The following is a 21,003-nucleotide window of genomic DNA, read 5'->3' as shown; positions in this document are numbered from 1 at the left end:
ACCATATACTGTGTATAATAAGAGCATCATTAAATTTTTTAAGAATTTAGGTCACACAAAGTATTTTTTCAGATCACAATTAGAAAGATATCAGAAAAATCCTAAATATTAACTAAATAGCATAACTCTAATGCATATCAAAGGAGAAATCAGAAGAGAAATAAGTAGATATTTTGTTTTGTTCAAACCACTCTAATAAGGTATGACTGACATACAAAAATCTGTATATATTTAATGAATAAAACGTGATGAGTTTGGAGATCAATGTACATCCACAAAACCATCACTATAATCTATGTCATAAACATACCCATCACCTACAAAATTTCCTGCTGCCTTCCTTATTATTTTTTGGTGATAAGAACACTTAACATAAGATCTCACTCTTAACAATACTGTATTGTATACTTAAAATTTTGTTAACTATAGGATCTGTGCTGTACAGCACATTTCCAGGACTTATTCCTCTTGTATAACTGAAGCTTTATACCCTTTAACTAATAATTCCCCATTTCTCTCCCCATCCTGTCCTTTGCAGCCACCACTCTAATCTCTGCTTCTATGAAATTGACTAGTTTACATTCCTTATATGTATAAGTGGTATCATGTAGCATTTGTCCTTTTGCATCTGATTTATTTCACTTAGCTAAGTCCTCCAGATTTATCCATGTTGTCAAAAATAGCAGGACCATGAGGCAGTTAGGTGTCCAACTCTTGACTTCAGCTCAGGTCATGACTTCAAGGTCATGGGATCAGGTCATATGTCAGGCTCTGTGCTGGGCACGATATCTGAGATACTGTTTTCAAGTCTTTAAGATCCATAGTGAGAAGTGGGATTTCTAGATCATATGGTAGTTCTAATTTTTTGAGGAACCTCTATACTGTTTCCCATAAACTTTTGCTTTCTTGGTAATAGACATCCAAATAAATGAGGCAATATTTCATTGCACGTTTGATTTGCATTTCCCTGATGATTCGGCACGTTGAGCACTTTTTCTATGTACCCGTTGTCCATTCATGTCTTCTTTAAAAAAAAAAAAAAAAAAAGATTTTTCTCTATGTTTTCTTCTAGGGGTTTTACAATTTCAGATCTTACATTTAATATCTAAATCATTTTGCCTTTTTTTAAGATTTATTTTATTTTTTAAAGATTTTATTTATTCATGAAAGACACACACACAGAGGCAGAGACACAGGCAGAGGGAGAAGCAGACTCCATGCCAGGAGCCTGATGTGGGACTCAATCCCAGGACTCCAGGATCACACCCTGGGCCAAAGGCAGGCGCCAAACCACTGAGCCACCCAGGGATCCCCTCATTTCGACTTTTTGTGTAAGGACCCAATTTCCCAAAAACCACTTATTGAAGAGCCAATAATTTCCTCATTCTGTGTTCCTGGCACCCTTGTTGAAGAAAAATTGACCAAAATGTCAAATTTTAAATATTTTATTTTTTTAATAGTAGTATAGCTTTAGAGACCCAAAAGCTGAAATGAAATAAAATTTTTAAATATCTTATTACCTCAAAAGAAGGCACAAAGAGAGTAATACAAAAAAAAAAAGCAGAAAGGGGAAATCAAAAACAAGCAAGTTGATAGATTTAAACTCAACTATATCAATAATTTCATCAAGTATAAATGGACTAAACATTTCAACTAAAAGCCAGAGATTCTTACAATGGGTAAAGAAGCAAGACCTGAAAGTGTATGTCATGCTAAATGAGAAACTGAAAATGAAAATCTGTCAACAAGCATTCTGTATATCCACCATAGCACTGATAATGGTAAAACTGAGGAAAGGCAGATAAATTGTACCTTCAAGTTTTTCAAAGGACCCTGATACTTTTGACTCTGGAAATCTTTTCTATTTCAGAATTATCTATCTTCTGTATTCTTTCTTTTAGCCCTGAAAAGACTCCAGGTCATGAAGAATTGAAGGGTAAACTGTCGATATCCAGATTCCAGAGGAGTTGTGACTTTCTCTGTTTCCTGAGAGTCTCTCTTGGCTCCAAAAATGGAGTCAATTGCTTATAAGTCATTTTTCCAAAACCATTTTCTTAACCTCTTCAGTTACCTTGGATTCTTCATTGTCTCCTTTCCACCTTTTTTGTGTGTGTCAGTTCATGCCCCCTTACACTTGCAACATACGAGATGTTTAAAGCAAGTAAGTGTTTAAAGCATTAAAGGTAACAATGTATTGGGCATTTATCGCCTGGAAAACAAGGTCTACTATTATAAAGTCTTTCACCATGCATTATATGACATGTTCCTTGAGGGTAGATTCAGATTTTTCAAAATGTACAATGCAAACTCTATGGCAATGACTAAAAATGTTTTTAAAAGAAGTATATATAAGTAGAGGAAATAAAATGAATTTTATTTTTTAAAACATAATAAAATGAGGCAGCATAAAACAGGAAAAATGAAACTAATAAAAAAACTATCAAAACAATATATTTTTGTCCAACTATATCAAAAAGAAACTTTTTTTTTCTTTGCAATTTTATACCTTTATTTGACAATCAGTGGCTAGTTCTTATCCACATTAATTGCTGATTTTTGAAAGTTGTGACAAATACATAGGTTAAAATATATGGAGCTCATTTGGTGAATTTTCATCCAATGTCTTTTGGACAACCACACACAGATATGGTATGGAACATTCCTTATTCCTTTGGGCCAGCTTTGTTGAGCCTAGTGTCAATGTGCACTTGAGTTCCCACCTCCTTCATAGCAAATTCCTAGATTTCTTTGAGTGCTCAAGGAACATGCTTCTTGAAACCCATCCCATGAATGTTTGTAAATGTTGACAGTATATTCTCTTGCCACTACCTCTTTGGCAGAACAGCCCTTCTTCTCACACCCTTCTTTGAGGGACCCATTCTGCTGGACCAAGGTTGGAAAGAAACAATAACTTTTTTTTTTCCTGATCACAGCAAGTGCCTTCTTTAATACCCATCACCTACCAGGCCTATCCCCTGCCCACCTCAAGCCTGAGTTTGTTCTCTATCAAGATTCACTTATGGCTTAGTTCACTCTCTCCTTTTTTTTTTCTTTTTAAGATTTTATTTATTTATTCATGAGAGACACTCAGAGAGGCAGAGACATAGGCAGAGGGAGAAGCAGGCTCCCTGCAGGAAGCCCAATACGGGGCTCAATCCCTGGACCCCAGGATCACACCCTGAGCAAAAGGCAGACGCTCAACCACTGAGCCACCCAGGTGTCCCTCTCCTTTTTTTCTTTACCCTCTTCCCATATGTTCATCTGTTTTCTTCCATCTTCCCTCTGTGTCTTCACACAGCATTTCCATGCACACCTGCAGACTGCCCTCTAATTATCACAGTCCCAGTCATATTGTATCAGGGCCCACCCTAATGACCTTATCTTAATTTCTTAAGGTCATATTCACAGATAGGACTTCATCATATCTTTTTGGAGGACACAATTCAACTCCTAACAGCAAGTACCTTGGAAAGTTAAGGAGAACTCAACAGAAATCATTAAATGAGGGGATTGCTCAGGCGAAAAGGAAGACAAGCCAGGATGGATAGGAACATAGGAGGGGAGGAGAGGTTAGGGAAGATGTTGGAGGTTTTATAAGAAACCCTGTTAAGTCACTGCCAGAAAGTCTACTGAAAGTCTAGGAGGAAATACATTAAAATATTAGAAGTGGTGAGATTATCAATAACTTTCAGCTTCTTTATATTTTTGTATGTTCCAAATTTTGTAAGTACATGACTTACCCAACCAGAGAGAAATAATCATTGTTTTAAAAATAACTACCCTGCATCTATTACAATCTGCTGAGAGCTTATAATGTAGGGAAGAAAGCTAAAATGCAGGAAAGTACATATACACGGAAAAAAACATGTAACAAAACAAAAACCTGAAATAAAGGTGATGCTGACCTATAATCTGCGCTCAATACTTACAAATAAACACAGACTAAAAAATAAAATAAAATAAACACAGACTAGAAAAGAGCACAGGCTTTTACTTCAGACAAATCTGGATTTAATCCCAACACTCTCATCTGCCAGCTAAACAGTACTGAGTTCCTCCAAACTTCTGTTTTCTTACTTGTAGAAAGAGGATTTTAATTTCCATCTCACACTGAGCTTTGCCAGGAGTTGTGTGAGAGCATTACCGAAGAGGCCAGCACCACAGTGTGAATATTTAGCAAGTGTCTCCCAACATTTTAGGTGTGACATTAAAACCTTGCATATCCAATGTAAGAATCTGACAAATGAATACCATAATGAATACTTGAGGGCACAGACGTGGGTGGGCGAAGAACAATAACAGCAAACACAGGCAGAGTAAGGGAAGATCTCAACTTTCTGGTCCAGAAAAAGTGAGGGGTATCGGTACTTACTGGAGAGAAGAATTACATGACTGAACAAAAGCAGAGCCTACAAATTTGTCAAATTTCAGGGACAGTGAAATAATCCTATACCAAAAGGCAACCTGGACTGCCTTATACAATAAGGGAGCAATCATCTCCTATAATAAGAAATTTCAGATTAAGGAAATTCCAATAGTCCAGCGATGCCAATGACCATGTTTTCTTCCTTTCCACTGTTACTGTGCTCTCCGCAGTTCCAAGACACCTGCTAACATCAGAAAAGGGGCTGTGTCTCCTCAAACACCTCTTCTTTAAAGCTATAAAATCTTTCCCCAGAAGCACCTTAGAAAATTTCTCATCCCAGCTCATTGGCCAGAATTGCCTCATGTGGGACTGGCTCTCCTGAAGTGCAGGGAGGGTGCCCATCAAACAGTTCAATTAGGAAGAACCAGAAGAGGAGGAGGGAAGTGGAGCAAGTGGCTGCTGGGAAGGCAACCAGTGGGGTCGGCCATCCCTGTCTATGCACAGCACACACACAGGGAGTGAACAAAACATGAAATGGAATGGACAGTACTGATGTGTTCCCTGGACCAGTATGTGGGAAGTGAGAGCAGAGGGCCAAGGGATGTATGTCTCTGGGCTGGGGTACGGGAGGAGATTCTTGGGCAGGAGAAGAACAACCTCATTTCCCACCAGTCACTGCTGGGATGACTAAAGATGCTAATGGACTCAACCAAAAAAATGGCCGGAGGCGGGAGACCAGAGGGCAAGAGAAGGTGTGGAGATGCGTGCCATCTACAGCACTGTAGAAGGAGATGTCCCCAGCCCCAGAATCTAGGAAAACCCCCACCCGGTGAAGAGCAGGCTCTTGCTTGGTAGGACTTACAGGAGAGCTTGTTAGGGGCCAAAAGCCAGCAGAACTCCAACAAATAGCCCAGATTCCTACATGGGGGGACATTTTTGAACCATCTGCAAGCCCCATGACGTCCTCCCGACACACCCCCACAGCAATCTCCAGGCTATCTCGGTTCTCAACTTCCCAGTAATGTCTCCCTGAAATAAAAACGTTTTTTCCCAAAACACAGGGTAAGTGCTGAAATCTTTCCACAAACGCTGTGTTCTTCTGAGGGTTCCTCCATCCACTAACGTAGCTCCACGCTGAAGAAAACAATGGCCAAGAACTGGCTGATGCTCCATTCTTCACGTATCTCCCATCCTGGGAGAAGACAAGTTTGGGATGAGCTGTATCCACAGCTAGACTTACAGCCACTGCAGAGAAAATGAGAGCAGTGATTTATAATGCAATAGCTTACCACCAACCCTCCACCAGAAATGCCCCTCTTCCTTCAGTTCAGAACTTCTCCTAACAACAACTGTCGAGGATGAGACTCTCCACTGCCTCTCAGCTCACCCTCAGCTGGGCCTAGCAGGCCACGAGGTGGCCTTATGCACAGTAAAATCTTCATTTCCCTTCTGCTCTAAACCACTAAGACCTAAAAACAGGAAGCTCATTATTTCATGGCCCCAAGTCTTCACAAACAGCATTAAATTGGGAGAAATGTTACCAACTTCTGCCTTGTTGAATCAGACCAGACCGAGATGGCTGATAGGCTGGGGCTTTGCACTGGGACATGGAGGTGGCACTGTTAACAAGTTTTCCCCTCAATGCTCGCTGGGCATCTCCACAGGCACATAACAGATCACTCAAAACACAACTCACTATCCTAAGTCCCCTCCCATCCTCTTGAAACTCCTAGCCCTTACATGCAGATATCTTGTCTTCTGTATTCTCCGAGCTGTAAGAGCACTACCTCCACCTAAACACTTACACTTTGAAATCTTAAGGTTCTCTGACTCCTCTTTCCCTCTGACCCTGGATGGCTTATTCATCACCAAGTCCTATCAATTTCACCTCTGAAATACCACTCAAGTTCTTTGCCTCCTCTCCATCCCATTGCCACCATCTTCATTCAGTTTCAACATCCTCCACTTGAACTGTGTCTCTAGTTTCCTCCCTGGCCTCCCTGCCTCCCAAAGCTCTTTCCTCCCAGACTCTCCATGTCTCTCCAGTTTATTGAATTTTTTTAAAGATTTTATTTATGTATTCATGAGAGAGGCAGAGACACAGGCAGAGGGAGAAGCAGGCTCCCATCACTGAGCCACCCAGGTGTCCCAAGAGTTTTTTTTTTTTTTTTTTAACTGGGAATGGATGTTAGGTTTTGACAAATGCTTTTTGTACATCTACTGAGGTGTTCATATAGTTTTCCTTTTTTTTTTTAGTTTGGTAATGTGGTGAATTACACTGATTTTTCAAATGTTAAACCAATCTTGCTTTTCTAGAAAAAAACACATTTGGTTGTGATGCATTATCTGTAAATATGTAGATAGGTTCAAATTGCTAAAATTATCTTCAGAATTCTCTGTGTCCATGAGGGACACTTATCTATCACCCTTTTCTCTCATAATCTCTTTGTCTGATCTGGGTATCCTGATAATGCAGGCCAGGTAGAATGAATTGGGCATTCTTCCCTCTTCAGTTTTTTTTTGTTCAGAGCTCATGTAGAATGGAGATTTCTTTCTTTTCTTTTTTTTTTTTTTTTTTTGAGATTTCTTAAGTATTTGGTGAATTCAGAGAAATGGAACATCATCCTTTTTTTTCCATTGTTAAGTATCATGTTCTTTTTTTTCCTCTTCTTGCATCAAAATGTTCTCTTTACACTGGTTTAGGTATAGTTTCCCTCATATTTCTTGTGCTTAGGCTTGTGAACTTACTGGATCTATAGACTTATGGTACTTACCAAATTTGGAAAATTTGGAGCTATTTCTTCAGATATTTTTCCTGTCTCATCCCCATCCCACTCATCTCTTCAGGAATCCCACTTACCACACATAAGGCTGCATAAGATTATCCCCCAGCTCACCAACACTCTTTTCATGGCTTAAGGTTTTTTCCTGTGTGTTTCATTTTGTAGTTTCCACTGATGCACCTTCAAATTCACTAACCATTTTTTCTGCAACATCTCATCACCTGTTAATCCCAATCAGTGTATTTGTCTCAATCACTGTAGTTTATCTCCAGAGGTTTGACTTGGGATTTTTTAGATCTCCCACGTCTCCAAATACTTCTTTACGGGATAGCAATAATAACTATATTAAAGTCCTTCTGTGCTTATGCTAACATTTGGGTCAATCCTGGGTCAGTTTCAATTATTCTCACTATGGGTCATGCTTTCCTACCTTTCTGCATGCCCAGTAATCTTTGATTGGATGCCAGACATTGTAAATATACATTGTTAGGTGCTCATTTTTAAAAATTTTCTTGAGCTTTGTCCTGGGATGCAGTTACTTTGAAATAATTTGATCCTTTTGGATCTAGTATTCATGATTTATAAGGTGGGTCCAAAGCAGTGCCCAGTGTAGGGTTAATTATTCACCACTAAGGAGGCAAGACTTTCCCAGGAATTGTCTTCTAGTTTCCCAGGAATTAAGAGTCTTCTAGTGTGGCTGCTAGGAACAGGCTTTGTTTAGGCCTTGTGGGAGCACCAGGAACTATTCTTTCTAATCATTTTTGGAAACGTCCTTGCTCAGTCTAAGATAGTTCTTCAAAAGCATTTGCTGGTCAGTGGTCATTACTCTGCTGAAAATTCAGGGGACACCTCTGTAGATCATCGCCCTCTGGATGGCTCTCTCCTCGCCAGTCCTCTGCAAGCTCTCACTGCTTTGTTCTCCCTGGACGCCGTTCCATTCCTCAACCTGGCTCCACCTCCCCTACCACTCCCTGTGATGGCCTGGAAGCCCTCTTAAGGCTGGAGGCTGGAGAAAATCATGCAGTTCATTTCATTTGTTTCACATTTCTTTGTCCTGTACTGCTTGATATCCAGGTTTGGGAAAATGGTTGTTTCATATACTGTGTCTGTTTTATTTTTGTTTTATTAGTTAGCTAAGTTTCAGGCTGAAGAGTAAATCCAGGGATCCCTGGGTGGCGCAGTGGTTTGACGCCTGCCTTTGGCCCAGGGCACGATCCTGGAGACCCGGGATCGCATCCCACGTTGGGCTCCCGGTGCATGGAGCCTGCTTCTCCGTCTGCCTATATCTCTGCCTCTCTCTCTCTCTCTCTCTCTCTCTCTCTGTGACTATCATAAATAAATAAAGAAAAAAAATATTAAAAAAAAAAAGAGTAAATCCAGTCCCCAATATGTCATCTTAGCTGGAAGTAGACATCCACCATATGGTTCTTCATCAGAGATGTGGATGTGCCTGTGTAGCTTTTACAACACCTACACGCCTTGGCACGTCCCTGGAGATCCAATAAGTTTATCTTCAGACTTTCCTATACTCACCATCTCAACCAGCTCTTGCCTTTCCCCACAATGCACCTTATGGCTTAGTCACATTGGATACCCTCCCCTCCACTTTCTCCACACCTTAGCTCATGCTGCTCCCTCTACTTACAAGAGTGTACCTCCATTTTCCACTTGACAAACACCTATTCATCCCTCAAATCTCAGAATAATGTCACCTCTGTATGAAAACTCCCCCCTTCCCCTGCAACAGAGTTCTTTCTCTGACTTCCATATTTTATTTATACCATGATAAACAGTAGATCCCACAATGGTACAGTAAGTGATAGGAGTCTGTCTTTCTAGTTTGCTTAAATTCTTAGAATCAGTCTTTTCCTTTTTGTATCACAAACACCTTATAACACAGGGTAACATGTTAAGTGAATGCTTCTGGAATGAAGCATATACCCATGTATTCTAGTTACCACCATTCCTCCTGACCCTCTTGCTGGCTGCATGTTTTGTTTCCTCTCTTTTCTAGATTTTTCTCATTGCTTATTCTCTTATTTTAAAGATTTCTGGGAGCTCCAACCATGCTTACCTTGGAATTGCTTCAGCATTTCCTTCATCATTGGTATCTGGCACACAGTCTTCATCTTTAGAATTTCAGGGGAATAGTTCACATCCTGGTTCTCACTCCTAAGGAAGGCACAGAAGCCTGCTCTTCTCCAGAGAAAACTCGGGCAGCCAAGGCCCCAACTCCCACTGAAGGTTCCAAGCCCAAAGCTCAGATCACTGCTCTCCCACCCGCCCCTTGTGAAAGTTAGTGGTAGAACTCCTCCACCCAGACTCTCAAGGTGTACCCACACCAATCTATGGAGCCCAGGCCTGTTTCCCCCCGACTCAGGCCACCATGAGAAAACAGCAGCTCATACCTGTTCAACACATCTTTTGGATTCTGTGAAGAGAATAAAAATATAATTAAGTTACATCCCCTCCTCTTGAGATCTGGTACTCAACTCTGTGAGTGGACACTTTTCTGTCAGTCACTTTTGTTAATGTCACATATAACCTCATGCTGCCAAAACGAATGCATTGAACACATGGTGTCTTTTTTCTCACATGACCCCCTGCACTGTTTCGACATTATTAACCAATCCCTTCCTTGAAACTCTAATCTTTTTCCTTTGGCATCATGATGCTAACTCTCTCCTGGCTTTTTGCCTACTTCTCCATCTATTCTCTTTCAACCACAGACAGTAACAAGTGTTGGTGAAGATGTCGTGGGAATACAAAATGGTACAGCCACATTGGAAAACAGTTTGGCAGTGTAACAAATTAAATATAAATACATGATACAACCCAGCAATTCTGCTCCTACCATCTACCCAAGAGAAATAAATGCATATGTCCACACGAAGAATGGCAGGTGAATGTTCACAGTAGTATCATTCATAATAGCCAAAAGTGGAAACAACCCAATGTCCATCAATTGGTGAACAATCAAAATGTGGTATATACTATAATAAAATATTATTCAGGAATAAAAAAAGGAATACAAATATAATACTAATAAATGCTACAACATGAATGATCCTCAAAGACATTATAAATAAAAGATTCCATAGACAAAAAACTACACACTGTATGACTCTGTTTATATATTTAGAAAAGGGTACTCTATGGAGTCATAAAGTAGGTTGTCTGAGATTGGAAGTAGGAACAGAGATTAACTATAAACAAGCACAAAGTAGGCTGCATGGGTGGCTCAATCAGTTAAGCATCTGCCTTCTGCTCAGGTCATGATCCTGGTGTCCTGGGATAGAGCTTCACATAGGCTCCCTGTTCACCAGGGCTCCCTGCTCCCTCTCCCTCTGTTTCTCTCTCCCTCTCTCAAATAAATAAATAAATAAAAATCTTTTAAAAATAAAAAATAAAAAAGCACAGAGTGATCTTATTGGGGTGTTTGAAATACTCTAAAACTGGACTTTGGTAAGGTTTCCACAACTTGGTAAAGTTGTAAAAAATCACTTATTTAATTATAAAAAGTACATTTAAAGTGGATGAATTACAAGGTATGTACATTATATCTCAAGAAAGCTTAAAAAAAAAAGTATGAGAATGGTTAATTGCCACATAAAAAAATACTCAACCTCATTAGGCATTAGGGAAATGCATCTACCTTTTCTGGGGGAGAGAAAGGGTGCTGACTGAGGACCTGAGATAACATTACACACCATCCAGGATGGCCAAAATTAAAGAACTGACGATTTTAAGTACTGCCTAGTATAGAGAGCAACTGGATCTCTCACATATTGCAAGTCACAGTGCAAACTGGTGCAACCAGTTTGGAAAATAGTTTGTTATAGCAAAGCTGAACCAACATATATGCCCTGTGACTAGGAATTGCTTTCAAAGATACACAACTGGTAGAAATGTGGACATACGTGCATCAAAAAGTCATGTTCATAACTTGCTTTTTTAATTAACAGTAAAAACTTTTAGAAACAACCCAAATTTTGCTAACAGTAAAATGAATAGTAGATTTTGGTATATTAATACAATGGAATACTATACAGCAGGGTTTTTCAACCTTGGCACTATTAACATTTTAGGCTGGATAAATCTTTGCTGGGAGCTGGATGGAGGCATGTTCTGTGCATTATAGGATGCTTAAGAGCATCCATGGCCTCTACATACCAGATGTTGGTAGGAGTCCCCCCCGTCCCCGCCCCCACGTTGTGACAACCAAAAATGTCTCCAGCACTGCCCCGAAGAAGCAAAATCACTCCTGGTTGGGAAATACTACACAGTGAGGAAACAAATTGCCATCTACAGTGACATGGGTTAATTTCACAACATAATGGTAAGCAAAAGCAGCACATACTGAAACTCTTATTCAAAAACAGGCAAAATGAAACCATGTGAGAAGTCTGGAGGAAGAGCACCCTCACAGAGAAGCATAGGGGTGGAGGGCAGGGCATCTGGCAGGCTACTTGTGTTCTATTACTTGACTAGGCTGGTGGTTTCATGGATGGATCCCTTGGTGATAATCTGTCAAGTTTATGATTTATACATTTTTCTCTACAGATATTATACTTAAAATGTTTTTAAACATGTTTATTGTATTATTACAATAAAATCAAGGCTGTCTGAATCTGTGGACACAAACAATACTTAAAGGTGAAAATATAGCTTAAAAACATTTACCAGCAAATGAAAGGGTCAATGTAGATAAGCTAAGCAGGCCAGCTTCAGAGGCTGAGAAAGAGCTAGAGCTATGGAGCAAACCCAAGAACTAATAAAATAATAATAAAAACAAGAATTTCAGGTATTAATGATTAAACTGCAGCATTACTTATAGTGGTAATAGTGTTAGGGCAACTTGGATTGAAGGAACTGGCAAAGTGTGGTAGATGGACATGTAAACCCAATGTATATATGACAACAGGAATGGATCTTAGAAACATAGTGTCTAAGGAAAAAAGCAAGAGATCCAATGCAACAAGATTAAATTGTTGCATAAATTAAAAATATGTAAACCAAAGCAATACTGTGTATTATACAAGAACACATTCAAATAAAAAGACAAAAATTAGGTACAACAGTATAGTTTTTATGATGTTCCTATAGTTTTTGTTTGTTTGTTTGTTTTGTTTTGTGTCTATAGTTCTAAGAATGGAATTAACTAATGGGCAAAAAATTAAGGAATAAAGGAATAAATACATAGATGGGTGAAAGAATCGGTAAAATAAGTTCTCTTAGGCCCTGAGACTCTATCATCTAATTCTATCTTCTTTAATCATTTCCCTACCTTGCCCTTATATCGGCTGATATATTTTTGGTAAGCATTCTGCTCGTTCATGTGTACCTATGAGGTTTCAGATTCTTTTTTTTTTTTTTTAATTTGTATTTATTTATGATAGTCACAGAGAGAGAGAGAGGCAGAGACACAGGCAGGCAGAGGGAGAAGCAGGCTTCATGCACCGGGAGCCCGACGTGGGATTCGATCCTGGGACTCCAGGATCGCGCCCTGGGCCAAAGGCAGGTGCCAAACTGCTGCGTCACCCAGGGATCCTGAGATTTCAGATTCTGAGTAGATATTAAACCTATATTGAAAAAAAATGTTTACATGTGTTATCCTAGAGTATATGTTTGGATATGTAACTGGAACTTCACACTCAGGCAAGTTACAAAAGTTCTAGACAATTCTTGGAAATCATTACACTTAGATGACATATAACACCCTGCTAGTGATTTCTTGCTGAAAATAACTGGTGAGTGGGTCCATGTGTCTCTCTTTCTTAAAGGTAGAACACTGTCTCCTAATGAGAGAGAAAAAAAAATTAATCATAGACTGAAGGGTCCTTCAACAGTTCTTTCCTCTTCAAAGACATCATATGGAGAAAGGAGAGGTTCTGAGGGATCTAAGACCAAAGGTGAATTATCTCAGCAGTAAAAAAAGAAGATGGTCACAAATGTTAAATCCTATCTGAAAACTGAAATAGTTATAAGGACACTTGACCTGCTGAGGATATAAAGGTAAAGATTAACTCCAAGGAAGGACTACTGATAATAAACTGGCTTAATGTCCCAAATCTAAGTGTTCATGAATTACTTTTTACTTTCTTTTTTTTTTTTTTTAGTAGGCTCCACACCCAATGTGGGGCTTGAACTCCCAACCTTAAGAGTTACATGCTCTACTGACTGAGCCAGCCAGACACCCCTGAGTGCTAATGAATTAGAATTATAACCTTTTAAAGGTTGCCAGATATTAGAAATTATTTAAATGAATATACCAAAAATAAATAAATAAATAATTAACAAAATAATAAATGAATATACCAATCAAAATCTGGAGCTAAGAGCAAAGATATTGTCAAGCTATGATAGTAATGATTAAAAATTAGTAAGAAAAATTTATCTTAAAATCTATTGACACAGTTATCTACTTTGTGATTTTAGGGTTTTTTTGCTTTACTATTTTAACAAAGAATTATAAATGTACACAAAAAGGGTGCCTGGGTGGCTCAGTCAGTTAAGCATCTGCCTTTGGCTCAGGTCATGATCCCGGGATCCTGGGATCAAGCCCCACTTTGAGCTCCCTGCTCATCCGGGGGTCTGCTTCTCTCTCTCCCTGCCTGCTGCTCCCTCTGCTTGTGCTCTCTCTGTCAAATAAAGAATTAAAATCTTAAATAAAAAATAAATGTATAAATAAGATGAATGAAAAGTCTTAGATGTGCCTCAGATCCTAGGCAAACTATTAGACCAAGTGAATGTAGGCATCTCATAATACCTGAGCTCAGCATACCTTTCATGTTAATTTCCTTTGCAAGGTGAATCTTCAACTCTTTAATTGTACAATGACGGTAGTAATGCAATTATCAACAGTGAGAATACACTTCTATTAAACCCACTCACCAGGAAAGACATTCTTCTCTAAAGACCAGGGCAGCTGGGCGAGCAGTGTTAACCAAACCCTCCCCTGTCTCACCTGAAGCAACACGAGGGTGGAGCTCTGGCTCTTCTCTCTGATCTCTAAGATGAGCTGCTTCAAGGAAGTGATTATCTGATGGAGCTTTAACATGTTCTCATCGTGTTTCTTATTCATCTCTTCTTCTTCCTCACTTAGTCTCTGAAGAAATAGTTGTTCTTCTTCAGTCAGGAAGAGGTGCAGTTTTGCAAACTCTACGCTGAGTCTCATTCGCTGACTCTTCACCTTCTCCTAGAGCCACATGAGATTCATTCAGTCCTTGTTCTGTCTGGCCTGCTCCTCAGTTCCATGCATGCGACTCCCCAAGCATCCCTGGCGCTTGCATCCTAATCACTACTCCAGAAAGCTCCTGCCCGCCCTCTGCAAGTTTCTGCTAATCTATTTATACCCTACTTGGCATCTTTGGACTGGCCTGTATAGTATTAGTTCATTCTTTGTAACCTTTGAGTCTCTACTGCTGGTGGCAATGCCTTATTCATATACTTTGTAAACTAAAATACACTTTTGCATCTCTTCGTTGGTTTAGCCTCCAGAACACCTACAATTTAGTTTCCTTAAAACTTTAGGTGGGCATGTATGCATGCACCTCATGCCTCCCAACTAGACTAGTATCTCTGAAAGCAAAGCCAATTTCCTTTCCACAGTGCCGTGGACCCAAACCAACTACAACCTAGGGAGTATACTTAGGAAAAAGTGGGAAGGAGAAAACATTTCCTTAGAGACATGGGGATGAAGTATGTGAAACTCCCATCACCCAAAGCCACAGGTCAGCAAAGACACACACTTTCTGTTCTATCACTTTATCTTCAGGGAGACTCACAACTCTTCCCAACAATACCAAAGGGCCCCAGGGGCAAGAAATGCCCAACAGCTTCTGCTATTACCTTCCACTCGGCAGCATTCTTCACTTCCATGTCCTGTAAATGCATGGCTTTCTTTATCTTGTCCTTCAGACTACACTGAGTCTTACAAAGCTTGTCCTGCCGGCAGAAACACGTATCAGAGAAATCATCTCCCCCAGCATCCTGATTGTTCAAGAGCTAAAACTCACCTAATACAACAGGAAATGAAATTGAGAAAATGTGGAAGACAGTTACAGACTTAGGCATAAAAAGTATTCTGGTCTGAAATCTTCCTAACACTACATAGAGTCTGCCTACTAAGCTGGCAAAAAATGAAAACTATTAGAGGATTAATAAATATCTAATATTGGCAAGGGAGGCCTCTGACACTATAATAGTATGAGATTTTTGTAAAAAGTTGCCATCTTTTTGAAGGGCAACCAGCAGGATTTAGAATCATTTAAAATGTGCATAATCCTACTTCCAATAATCTGTCCAATGAAACACTGGTAAAAATAATCAGTATGTATAGGAACATGCATTGCAGCATTATTCATTATCCATCAATGGGGAATTATGAAATAAATTATGGCATATTGATACTCTATACCACTCTCAGGCAGCTCTCTATATACTGACATGCTATCTTTTTTTTTTTTTTTTTTTTTGTATATTTTTTATTGGAGTTCGACCTGCCAAGATATAACACCCAGTGCTCATCCCATTAAGGCTGATGCTATCTTATGTTAAAAACAAAACAAAACAAAACAAAACAAAAAAACTAAGCTGCAAGACAATAGTATCATATAATTCTGTATTTATTTTTTTAAGATTTATTTATTTGAGAGAGGGGGGGCATGTGTGAGCAGGGAGAGAAGCAGAGGGAAAGAAGAGCATGCAGATGCCCTACTGAGCATGGAGCCCTTCACCCGGCTCAATCCCACTATCAGGAGACCATGACTTGAAATGAAATCAAGAGCCAGACGCTCAACCAGTGATTGAGCTACTCAAGTGCCCCTATGTGTATGTGTGTTTGTATTTAAATAGAAATGTGGAAAAATATATATCTAATTATTATTAACCCTGGTTATTTCTGGGGAATAAAAATGGCTTGGAAATTGGGGCAAAGGAGGACTAAAATTTTTTTAAATTTGTTTTGTTTGATTTTCTACAAAAGGCATATACCATTTTGTAATTTAAAAACCTGAGGGAGCTTTAAAAAATAAAAGGAATTAACCAAATGGGCTATGGAGGGGCAGCACCCGGAAGACAGAAGCAGGCAGGTTCAAGGCATGCACACACGGGAGGAAAACCAGCAGGAACTGGCTACCAAAGGGCTGCAGGAGAAAGGAGTCCAGATTCAGCCCCTGGGTTCCGGCTTGACCCCTAGGACTGTGGGCTATTTACCAAATTAGGTAATACGGGGAAATGAGTGGTATGTAAATAGAAGGTGAAAAATTATATTCAACTTGAATAAACTGACTTTGAGCTGTGTGGGGGACATCCGAATCAGTACAGTTAGCAGTTAAGGGTCAAGAAAGAGATCTAAGGGGCGCCTGGGTGGCTCAGTCAGTGAAGTGCCTGCCTTTGGCTCAGGTCATGATCCTGGAGTGCTGGGATCGAGTCCTGCATGGGGCTCCCTGCTCAATGGGGAGTCTGCTTCTCCCTCTCTCTCTGCTCCTCTCCCCTTCGTGTGTGTCCACAAAAAGACATGTATGAGAATATATCAGCTTCATTCATAAGAGCCAAAAACTGGGAACAGCCCAGGTATGCAGTGATTGAAAGATAAACAAACTGTGGTATGTTCATATAACAGAATACCACTCAGTAGCAAAAAGTTACAGGCTACTGATCACACAAAATGGGTGAATATCAAACTAATGCTGAGCAAAAGGAGCCTATATAGAGGAGTACAGACAATACGATTCCATTTATATGAAGTTCCAGAACAACAGGCTAAACTAATCTTCAGTGGAAAAAATTAGAACTGTGGTTGCATGGGGGGAGAGAGCAGAGATTAACTGGGAAAGAGAGTGGAGGAGCTTTCTGGGGTGATGATAATGGTCTTTTATTCATATATATGTATATTGTTTTATTGATTGATTGAGTGATTTTATTCATGAGAGATACACAGAAAGAGAGAGAGAGAGAGAGAAAGGCAGAGACACAGGCAGAAGAAACAGGCTCCATACAGGGAGCCTGACGTGGAACTCGATCCCGGGTCTCCAGGATCACACCCTGGACTGCAGGCAGCGCTAAATTGCTGTGCCACTGGGGCTGCCCTATGTATATAAGATTTTATTTTTAAGTAATTTCCAATGTGGGGCTCGAGCTTACAGCCCCAAGATCAAGAGTCACATCTTACACCAACTGAGCCAGTCAGGCACCCCGGTATCATTCTTTATCTTGAGGATTTAAGGTGCCCAGGTGTGTGCATTTGTCAAAGCTCAGCAAACATATACTAAAGATGTGCATATTTAATTGTATTGTTACTTCAAAAAACACCACAAACAAACATTAAGTGTGGTAGACAGTATGCATGCTAAAGTACAGGAGGAAGTCTGCAATCAATTTTAAATGCCTCAAAAGGAAATAGGAATTGATGGATGCAGAGAAAAGACAGATGGATAGACAGGTGATAAATGGAGTAAAATGCTAGTGGCAGAATGTAGATGCGGGTATACTTGTGTTACTATAAAATTCCTCCAACTTTCACATTTGCTTGGAACTTGCATATTAAAATGTTGAGAGGGGATGAGATTAGGTTGTAAAGGGATTTATATAGTTCTGTTATACATCACAAAATCACCTGTGCTATTTTCTTTCTAATACAACACTTTCTAACCTTATGTAATCTATTTATCATCCCTAATTGTTAACTTAAATAGGCATATAACCTGCTACTTGGGAAGCTATTTCAAATAATTGTATTCATTTATCAATTATGTAACTGCTACTTTGTGATTACTATCAAATTTGATGTACATGGGAGGTCTGTAATCAGATTAGTTGTTTTGAATATGACCAAGAATTTTTTAAGTGTTCATTTTTGTTTAATAATGAAAAAATAATCTTTTAAATAGCATTTTTCAGTTTTTTTTTTAAAAAAAAACCCTAACAATTCCAGCATGCATGAATTATCCTGTATCATTGGTTCTATTCCAAGACTGAATCCTGCCACAGCTAGAATATGAACAGCTTCCCCCCCACTCCCCCAAATAAAAATAAGAATTCCAGGATTAGAAAACTCGTTCCCTGCAATAACAGAAACTGCCACGAAGTGGCAGGAGAGCAACACCAAGCAGTTCTTCAACCCAAGTTCCAAGCGTCCTCCCTCCCTCTACTCTCCAGAAGTACTGAGCAACTTCCAGTCCTCTTAGATTGATCACAAGCCATTCCAAGCCACCACACTGTTGAATATGCTGTTCCCTTCGCCTGAATATCCTCTCAGTGAGTATTGTACTCACCCTCCAAGAGTGAGTTTCTGTTCAACTTGGTGAAACCATTTCTCACTCTTCCCTGATCAACCTCAGACCTTTGATCCACTTGATACAAACTGGGGTAACTGATTCACACACTGAAATTTTTGGTCTACACGCTGCTGTCCCCTACAAGACAAGGTCTATGTCTTTCTTATCCGTTTATGTCCAGATCCTAGAACAACACCTGGCATATAGTAAGCATAAATAAATGTTACTGGGTGAAGGAATGGATGTATACTTTGTAGTGCCACTTGGCGTATCTCCTGTTTGTAATCAATTGATAAAACTGTACAGCATTTTATAGTTTACAAAACACTTGTATCATTCAACCCACGTATTCAACCAGTACTTACTAGATACCAAATCTGTTGGGAGACCACTGGAGTTACAGCATAGAAGGATATAGGACTACTCGGGAAAGGATGATCAAGGAAAGTCTTCAAGCTAAAAGCTAAAAAGATGTAAAGGACGGAAGGTGGAGGTAAGAGAAACAGAACAGGCTTGAAACAAAAGCAAGAAGGCAGTGTGGCTGGAGCAGAATTAAGATAAACTGATTTATTCAACTGAAACTCCTTAACCCATAAAATTGGCAGGACACATAATCCTCAAATTCAAACATTTAAGTGATTTTTCCCAAATGATGAAAGAAAGATCATAACATACCCCCGCCTCATCATTCCAAGCCTGGCTTTTCCCAAAACATCAGTTGTCTGTTACACCTGTAGCTATACATCTGTACTGTCCAATACAATACCCATTAGCCAGGTGAGCACCCAAAATGTGGACAGTCAACATAAACACAGACTGCAAAGGCCTATTATGAAAAACAAAAGTAAAATATCTTACCGATAATTTTCCATAGCGATTACTGCTGAATAACAGTCTGGATAATTGGGTTCAATAAAATATAGTATTAAAATTAGCACCACCCGTTTCTTTTTACCCACTAGGAAAGTTTTATTATAAACGTGGCTCGCATCCTGGTTCTATAGGGCGACACTGATCTACACCCTCCCGGTATGACTGTCTTCAACTAGGAGCTCCCAGGAGCCAGTACCTTGAAAATTCTCCGCAGACCCTCCCCATCCCAGTTTTAAGCCCAGCTCTGCGATCCGTCAATCGCTTTAAATTTGCACCGGGGGGCGGGAGGGGCTCGTCCTTATTCAGTGGGAATAGCGGCCACCTGGCGGGTCTCGAGGTCAACGTAAGCGGTCCCGAGACTACCGCAGCCCCGCCACGGCCGGCTCACCCGGTAGCTGCTGAAGGCCTCGTCGATGGGCGCCATGGTGTGCGCCTGGTGCTCCTGGGACTCCCTGCACACCAAGCACACGGGCCGCTGGTCTTCCTCGCAGAAGAGCCGCAGCGCTTCCCGGTGGCGGCCGCACTGGCCGGGGGGCACGGGGCCCTGGCGGCGGCGCCGCGTCTTCTCCGTCAGCCGGGCCAGGGCCCAGTTGGGCCGCAGTGAGGCGGGCGGCGACAGATGGCGGCACTCGGGGCAGGGGAACGAGCCACCGCCCGGCGCCCAGCTGCGGTGCAGGCAGCCGCGGCAGAAGTTGTGGCCGCACTCGATGGACACCGGTTCCTCGAAATAGTCCAGGCAGATGGAGCAAGTCAGGTCCTCCTGCAGGTCCTCGGCTTCCATGCCGCCTCTCTGTCCCGGGGTCGGGCCCTGTGTCGGACGCCAGGCGCGGGCGCGGCCGGCTGGCTGCGGGCGGCCGGAAGGGGGCAGTGCGGGAGCTCCGCGCTCGAGGCTCGGGTCCCGCCCTCCCTCGTGCGCGCCCGCTGCGGAGCCTGGGCACGAGCCTGGCAGCGGCGGTGTTTCCGCGACGCGAGGGCGGTGCAGGGCTGCCCGGGCCTGGCCGCGGGGCACGACGGGACGCTGGCTGCCCTCGGGCCAACCATAGAGATGCGGAACTAGCTCCGGGAACGCCTAGAGCGGACGCGCGGAGTCCTGGCGAGCCGCCGCGGCGAGAGCCGAGCGGGGAGGCACTAACGAGTCTTTCCTTCCTTCGCGTCGGGGAGATGAGATTCGCGTCTGCCCCCGGCTCGGGGAGGCTTAAGTTCCGACGTCCTCGGAGAGCTGCAACCCGGGCGGGTTCTCTGGGCGTGCGGCAGCCCCGGGCCTGTGCAGCTGGGCCTGGAGTGGGGACAAAGGAGGCGCTGGGCGATTAAACTCCGTTCGTTTCAGTCAGCCTTGGTTCTCGGTGTCCAGCCCCAAGGGCTAGTTGAGCTCTTGGAAAGGCAGGATTTTCTACTGTGAAGCCCACATATTCTCCAGGTGTTGGAGGGGTCAGGCGAATTGAAGAGCCAGTATTCGGAGAGGCCCCCAGGAAAGGGAGTGTTTAGCCCCCTCGAGCTCGGGGATGGCTGTTTACCCCGCTTCAGCCTGATTTCCCTCTCTTTCCAAGCACAGGAGACAAACACCAGGTCAAAGAAGTTCATTCTTAGAGCATGGAACACACTCACCCAGCGCAAATAGGGCTTCTAACACTTGTCAGGGTCAAGAATCTTGGGTTAGATGGTGTTACCCAAATAGAAGACTTCCCACCAGTTCGGTGGTTCA

At 41.4% G+C, this 21,003-nt stretch overlaps 1 protein-coding gene across 1 annotated transcript; it reads right to left on the bottom strand.

Annotated features, from left to right (window-relative positions):
- Positions 1–1,429: 1,429 nt before the first annotated feature.
- TRIM4 (tripartite motif containing 4) lies at positions 1,430–20,312 on the bottom strand. The gene is made up of 6 exons (XM_026019472.2): positions 19,690–20,312; positions 15,001–15,096; positions 14,117–14,347; positions 9,558–9,580; positions 9,224–9,321; positions 1,430–5,611 (listed from the first exon to the last, which is right to left on the bottom strand). Exons 1-6 carry the CDS (start codon positions 20,080–20,082, stop codon positions 5,025–5,027), a joined length of 1,428 nt encoding a protein of 475 aa, XP_025875257.1. The 5' UTR covers positions 20,083–20,312; the 3' UTR covers positions 1,430–5,024.
- Positions 20,313–21,003: the final 691 nt, after the last annotated feature.

The sequence above is a fragment of the Vulpes vulpes genome, chromosome 3, assembly GCF_048418805.1.
Source record: "Vulpes vulpes isolate BD-2025 chromosome 3, VulVul3, whole genome shotgun sequence".
Taxonomy (NCBI): domain Eukaryota; kingdom Metazoa; phylum Chordata; class Mammalia; order Carnivora; family Canidae; genus Vulpes; species Vulpes vulpes.
The sequence above is the reverse complement of the archived record's forward strand: the minus strand, read 5'-3'. Positions and strand labels throughout refer to the sequence as shown.